At 34.9% G+C, this 7,233-nt stretch overlaps 1 protein-coding gene across 3 annotated transcripts; it reads right to left on the reverse strand.

The window, feature by feature from the left end:
• Positions 1 to 1,150: 1,150 nt before the first annotated feature.
• sec22c (SEC22 homolog C, vesicle trafficking protein) lies at positions 1,151 to 7,180 on the reverse strand. Of its 3 annotated transcripts, none has more exons than XM_058765336.1 (5): positions 7,023 to 7,180; positions 6,693 to 6,872; positions 5,237 to 5,355; positions 4,167 to 4,232; positions 1,151 to 4,038 (listed from the first exon to the last, which is right to left on the reverse strand). In XM_058765336.1, exons 1-5 carry the CDS (start codon positions 7,156 to 7,158, stop codon positions 3,838 to 3,840), a joined length of 702 nt encoding a protein of 233 aa, XP_058621319.1. In that variant the 5' UTR covers positions 7,159 to 7,180; the 3' UTR covers positions 1,151 to 3,837. The 3 variants fall into 3 exon arrangements, with proteins under 3 accessions (XP_058621319.1, XP_058621318.1, XP_058621320.1); XM_058765335.1 differs by having other exon boundaries at positions 7,005 to 7,180; XM_058765337.1 differs by having other exon boundaries at positions 6,969 to 7,093.
• Positions 7,181 to 7,233: the final 53 nt, after the last annotated feature.

Here is a 7,233-nt window from a genome sequence, read left to right on the forward strand (position 1 = left end):
GCCGGCACCAGTCTTTATATATTCTGTGACCTACACTATTGACCTTGATCAGCATTGCTGCTCTGATACGCAGCATTACTCACAAGACCTTCCAAAACTGTATACACAAGGATCAACCTACACACCTATACATCCCAGATCTCAGTTTAACGGTAAGAGCTGAAGAATTGGAACATGAAATGTCATTGTGAAATAAACAATAGCAGTTCTTATTTACACACAACAGGCCATATTTCAGTTGAAGATGCAAAAAAAAAGTTTCTCTTAATCAGTATAGCAATACTAGGTGAACCAAAGGAAGATCTGACCGATTTTTGAAAAGTAAACTAAACCTGTATTTAATCCCTGTATGCAACTTCATACCGTTAACAATCATAAAATGTACACAGCTCCTTCGGCCTACAATAAACTAGTTATATACTGCCACCCAATGTTCTGATACATATAGTACAACCTTACGAACACCATCTGATATAAGACACATGAACCATTATAAAATAAATTGACTACACAAAGAAATTAAATATAACCTTTGTGGTTGTAAGAAAGCCTACAAATGTAAGCTGAGAATACTAAAACATAATTGTAGAACTGTTGCTTGAGAAAATATATCAAATAACTGGTTCTTCCTAATGCAGTTTATTTTTATTTACTAAAGCTATTACCACAATTGCACAATTACCAACATGTGCAAAGTCTGTATAATTTGCTGAGAATTCTATAAATTTTGATGACGTGAAATAGCACTTACATTTGAATTAGGAAGTAGAGGATATTGCTAGAAAAATACAGTACAGAAAAACTGAAAGGCTTGATTTTAAAAGCACCATTTAGAACATCCGTTGAATCATCATTTTGCACTGATTCAGCTTTTAGTTACAGGCTCTAAAGCAAAACATGATGTTTTCAAGAGACTCTCTAACAATTTCACTTTTCAGCTTCGTCCACAAAGTGGTATAAAATTGCTATCAACATGAGTTTTTGAAACCTCTCAGGATATTCAGACTAATTATCAAAAAAAATTGAGTCAGCTAGGTTCTTATTCTTATCTATTAGGAAATAATATAAACAGCTTCAAACAGGAAAAATGGCAAAGCAAATCTTTTAGCCCAACAGTCAAATAAGACAAACACACAGTTTTTTACGTTCAGCTGTTGATTTATTAAATGTCTGAATCTGTTTTAGCAACAAACAAGTTGCAACAAGGGAATAATATTGAAGCATGTTTCCACCACAGTATAAAATTTATTAAATGAAAAATAATTGAGTTTTTATCTCATAATATTGACCTATTTTTCTCATAATTCTGACTTTTTTTCCTCGTATTTCCCAGAATTGCGAGCTTAACTCATAATTCTGAGAAACAAGTGCCAGTTGTGAGATATAAAGTTGCAGTTACCTTTTTTATTTTCTATTCCGTGGCAGAAACAAAAATAAATAAATTATATTTATTTATATTTTGTTGATATCTTGCAAATTCGACTCTTTTATAGAATTTCTCGTTTTTCTTAGAGATTTCTAAGAATATTCTGAGATTAATTTTATTTAAACAGTCAGAATTGTTAGATTAAAAAGTCACAATTAACTTTTCTTTGTCTTTTTTTCTATTTTGTGGCAGAAACAGGCTTCCACAGAATAGTGCTCGCATTACTGTTCACTACTTAAGAATCTTTCACTTGGTTGCTGGAGGTTCATTGGTTGTATTTAAAAGAGCAGTTCAACTCCAGTGAAACAAAACCAATTCAAATGTCTATCTGAAAAAAAACAAAAAAACTGTCCATCCATTAAGCAGAATCACTTGTTAAAGACAAAATTGCCATAGTCCTTGATTAAAAAAAGTTTTAAACGCATGCATCATCTGAATCGAATGTAGGTTGATGTAAGACAATATTGGTTTCAGGCTTTCAAAAGCAGTATGTAAGTAATAACCTCCAGCACCAATTGCAGTTCACTGACACAGGCTTTAAAAAAAACATGGGTCACAAATGCATGAGATAAAACTCATCTAAATACAGGTTCTCTCATTTGTGTAACTAAACAGTCAATCTGATCTACAACATGAAAAACTATTATTATAAAAATACATATCTCATAGATTCAACAAACACAGTACTCCATGTATTATATGAGGAGTGAGTAAATATGCATCAATTTAAAAGGCTAAGGGCACCACTGTGACCTCAGCAACCCTTGTTAAAATTGTATAAGAAACCATGATTACAAATTGGAACATGTTGCTTTATTTTGTCAAGCTATCCTGGGAAGAAAGCCTAGAAATCAGTCAATAGAAACAGAGCCCTTTCATTACTATTATTACAATTAGTATTCGATTTACTGCACATTGGCTGCCGTTTTCACATGCTTTAAAATGATAATACATACATTCTCACTCCTCTGTTTAACTATCTGTAATCATATCATGTAATAAGGCATTGACATGAACACACTGTAGCTTTACCACAGCATTAAATGTTATCCTAGAAAAAAACTTTACACGCAAGCTGCTGCTACAACACAGCAAAATGACATTTTGCAACCATTTAGAAGCACAGCTTGCTTGTAAAAATTCAGGAATTTCGCCATAGTTCACATTTTTATATGCTTATTACTTGCCTAAAAACTATTTCAGATTAACTTAGAATTTCCAGTGCTGATTGCTTGAAGTGCATGACATTTGCAAAAAAACGAAATGCAGCATAAGTATAACGAAACGCAATGTGTCCGTATAACATGACAATGCTTCCTTATTATTTTAAACATTGAACTGATGAAAGATTAACGCAAACAAACTGAACTTAATCTTAAGTTTACTCAAACTTGTTATATTATAATACTGTCTGCTGCAAAATAAACAAACAAAATGTCAAGTGGTTTTTGTCTATTTCAGGAAGAATAATAGTGCAAATAAATTACATTAATATGTAAACTAAGCTCTGTAAATCATCATTAATGTAGTTTTTTGTTAAGAAAATAGATGTGGAATTCTTTAGCACCTCTACATCTTACCGACTTGATAAATAAATGTTGTATTATGATTGTTTACTGAAATTATTTCTGGTTTTTATAGTCTTTGGGATGAGTATTATAGAAAGGTAGGCTAGACAAAATGATCTTGTGTGGAAATAAATGGCATAAGACTAGTTAAAAGACCTGAATGTGCTTTGTATACAAATTATAGTACTAATATAATACAAAAAAAATAAGGTATTGTGGAGTAGCTCATTACTAACTAACCGACACTGCCCAAAATAAAACCAAAAGATCATGTTCAAATGGACTGAAATAGTTACTAACCAAATATCCTTCATAACCTAAAATGCCTGATATTGAAACATGTCCATGAATCACCCGAAGTTACTACCATTTCTACCCACTTTCAGTCATTTACATGCAATTTATAGCTTTATAACAATTAAACCGACACAAAAAACCCTTCATACAGAAAAGTAAACAAAGATTACCGTTTTAAATTAGCTTAAACAATATGTATTCTTATTTTGCAGCAAATAAATAAAATAAAATTAACTTAAAATTAACTTTCAGAACCAACAAAATGCTTACTTCATGTCTGTTTATCAATTTCTCCATATTACATTCACAATATGTCATTAAAAACTTGATTTCTGATATGCATCAATGGAATTGAAGACCCCTGTAGAAAAACCATTGCACTCACTATCCATGTGAGACAAAATAATCACTTGATCATAACATTAGATCAAAGAAAAAGCTAAAGCAAAAACCAGTGTCTGTTTTCGTGAGCCACCACGTCACATGGAAAGTCTCGTCCATTTTTTGGTCTCTCACCCTACTGTTGTCCACAGCCAGCTGAAGTCCTCATACTCCACAGTCCATGTTTCTGTCCAGCAGTTTGCGGTGGAGGGTGAGTAGCGTGGAGAGGCAGGCCACGGACATGTGGAAGGTCAGCTGCCAGATGTTCCTCAGGCCAAAGAGAAAAGCATTGCATAAGATGATGAGAGTCAGGAGAGTAAAGGATTTCAGCTTCTTCTGGCAGGTATGGAATAAGTACAGATGACACTGTGTGGGAAAAAGATAAAGATATGAGCTTAAACAGTGTATTTGATGGTGCTATAAATGGAAACATTAAATATTACAAGTGCATCATTTTTGATGCCACATGCAGAGTAGTAATACAATTTATATACCTGACAAACACAGCAGAGAAATGCCAATAGAAACGCCACCACATTCCACACACCATCATAATCATCCTGCAAAAATGGTCATATCAAAGGACATTTAATCAGTAAATTATAATAAAATAATGATCCTGTAAAAAAATGGTAATATCATGAATTAAAATTAAATCATATAAATAAAAAAATAAAAAAATCATAATCTTGCAGACATATACTGCTAGGGAAAAATTAATACTATAAATGATCAATCAAAAATGAAATATTTGCATATTCAGTGAAATATACAAATATTAATAATGACTTTATGGTATGTCTGGCTGATTCTGTACCATATTGAGCATCAGCTGATAAAATATATTTTCAGTATTGGCCAATACTGGATTTTTACTTTAACTGGTCTTTAAAAACAGCAATATGTTAACGACTGTTAAATGTGACCCTGGACCACAAAACCAGTCTTAAGTGTCAATTTTTCGAGATTTATACATCATCATGAATAAATAAGCTTTCCATTGATGTATGGTTTGTTAGGATCTGACAATATTTGGCCGAGATACAACTATTTGAAAATCTGGAATCTGAGGGTGCAAAAAAAATCAAAATATTGAGAAAATCGCCTTTAAAGTTGTCCAAATGAATTCTTAGCTATGCATATTACTAATCAAAAAATGACGTTTTGATGTATTTACAGTACTAAATTTACAAAATATCTTCATGAAATATGATCTTTACTTAATATACTAATGATTTTTGGCATAAAAGAAAAATCTATAATTTTGACCCATACAGTGTATTTTTGGCTATTGCTACAAATATACCCCAGCGACTTAAGACTGGTTTTGTGGTCCAGGGTCACAAATGTAATCTTTAGCAAAATTTTTCATAATGTACATTATAATGTTATGATGACTTCATTTACTTGTGGCATTTAAAAAGCTTTTTTTTTTTTTTTTGGTATTTAAGTTTTATTTAATTAGACAAAATAGTATAGAATTTTCATTTTGGCCATTAATCAGTTATCACTCATAACATCCCTAATCAAGATAATTCTGTCCCAAATTAATATCTTGTGATACCTGGAAGGTGTATTCAATAAGATGGACACCACGTATAAGGTTGAGGGCAGCACACATGATGTTAAGAATCAGTGAGAGGATCCCTGGTGCTGAGACTGGTTCCAATCTCTGACTTTGACCTTCAAAATCAACAAGGATCAATAAGTTAAAATATATGTCCAACTTAAAGGGGTCATATGATGCGATTTCAAGTTTTCCTTTCTCTTTGGAGTGTTATGCTGTTTGGGCATAGATAAGATCCCTGAAGTTGCAAAGACTAAAGTCTCAAAACCAAAGAGATATTCTTTATGAAAGTTAAAACTCGACCACGCCCTCCTAAAACAGCTCATTCAGACACGCCCCCACATGTCTACGTCACGGTGTGGAGAGATTTTAAAAATGTATATGCAATGAATGAGGGCGTGATTTTTATTCTCGCTGTAGTATTGTTGCTGCCGGCGGCTCCATGTCCTGGAGACGCTGTGTTTCGTTGTGAAAGCGAAACTACTTTGTTTGGGCTTCCAAAAGAGGACACAACTAGAAATCAGTGGTTAAGTTGTATTTACAACACTGTTCCAGAACAGTTCAACCCAAATATTCGAGTGTGTGCATCGCATTTTACAGAGGACTATTTCCTGAACCTGGGAGTAGCCTGCCAGCTGTGCTCAAAGACTGCTTCTATAAAGTGGGGCAATTCCAACGTTGCAAGGACAGTCTGGCGCTTCTGACTCACAGCCTGTAAGTACGTTTTCATATTTAAAGAATTTGCCACTGACTATTCAAACGCGAGTTTTAAGCTGATTGATTTTAACACACCTGATTGAGATCATCAGCTCGTTAGTTCAGTTCATGATCTCTCTCCTAACGAGCTGATGATCTCAATCAGGTGTGTTAAATAAGGGAGACGTGCAAAATGTGCAGAGCAGGGGGCCCCCAGGACTGGAATTGAGAACCACTGGTGTAGAGTAGTGCTTGTTGTTTGTCGTTTCTCTGATCACAAATGCAGACATGGTAATGTTTACGCGGCGCAATGCAACACAGTGGGATGCAACTCGATGCGTAAAAAGACAGTATAAGTCATTATAATCAGTAATTATGTCCCTATTGGATGCAACAAATGCCTCGTTTATAATGGGTTTTATTGTTTTTGTGTTATCGTGCTGGGACACGGCATCACAATCTCACGCTTGAGGTATTCGGCCAATCACAACGCACTGGATAGCTGACCAATCAGAGCACGCCTCGCTTCTCAGAATGATGAGCTTTGTAAAAATCAGCACGTTTCAGAAAGGCGGGGCTTAGAGGAGCAACAATAATGTACAGTATGTGGAAAATAATGTGTTTTTTTTTAACCTTAAAACGCATAACACATTGCATTACACCAAATACACAAAATAATGTTCTTTTTAGCAACGTCATTTGACCCCTTTAAAGATGCAGCCCTTATGAATTAACTCTATTCTTTACTAGAGCACACCTGATCCAGCTGTTTGTTCTACATGCCCATTGGCTGCTCCATTGGTGAGCGCCACATCCTCCATGGTGAGAACCTGAGGGGGGCTGGTCCTGAGGTCTTCCTGCACCTCGGCCAGGGTGACCTCCAGAGATGGACCCCCTTTCTGGTTATAATGCTGCTGAAGTTTTTGAATGCCGCTATCTGAAATAAAACCATCAGACAAACTCATGATCTGCTTATTAGTTCAACAACTTTGGCTATTCATGGATTAACTACAGTATTAATGACATGACATACAGTAATAATAACTCATCTAATACTTAATCCAATCACTTCTATCTGTCATCCTACCAAACTCCAGAAATGGGTATGGCCTGCTTGCCAGGGCCACTGCAGAGTTGTCAAAGCACGCTGTGAATTCCCAGCGCAAGTCTTCTAAGAAGCAGAAGGCTGTGGCAGCAGGGAGACTGCATGCACATACGGTCATGTAGGACACACCCTCGGATGAGAGGAAGCTACAACACAGAGAGACCAATTAGTTAACAAATGATTTCACAGGGCG

Source organism: Onychostoma macrolepis, chromosome 24, assembly GCF_012432095.1.
Source record: "Onychostoma macrolepis isolate SWU-2019 chromosome 24, ASM1243209v1, whole genome shotgun sequence".
Taxonomy (NCBI): domain Eukaryota; kingdom Metazoa; phylum Chordata; class Actinopteri; order Cypriniformes; family Cyprinidae; genus Onychostoma; species Onychostoma macrolepis.

Coding starts and splice junctions, on each gene's coding strand:
- sec22c (XM_058765335.1), bottom strand. CDS start 7,158: ATGACCGTATGTGCATGCAGTCTCCCTGCTGCCACAGCCTTCTGCTTC. Junction 6,873..7,004: donor TGGTAGGATGACAGATAGAA/GTGATTGGATTA, acceptor GTTTTATTTCAG/ATAGCGGCATTCAAAAACTT. Junction 4,233..5,236: donor TTATTGAATACACCTTCCAG/GTATCACAAGAT, acceptor CCATTTTTGCAG/GATGATTATGATGGTGTGTG.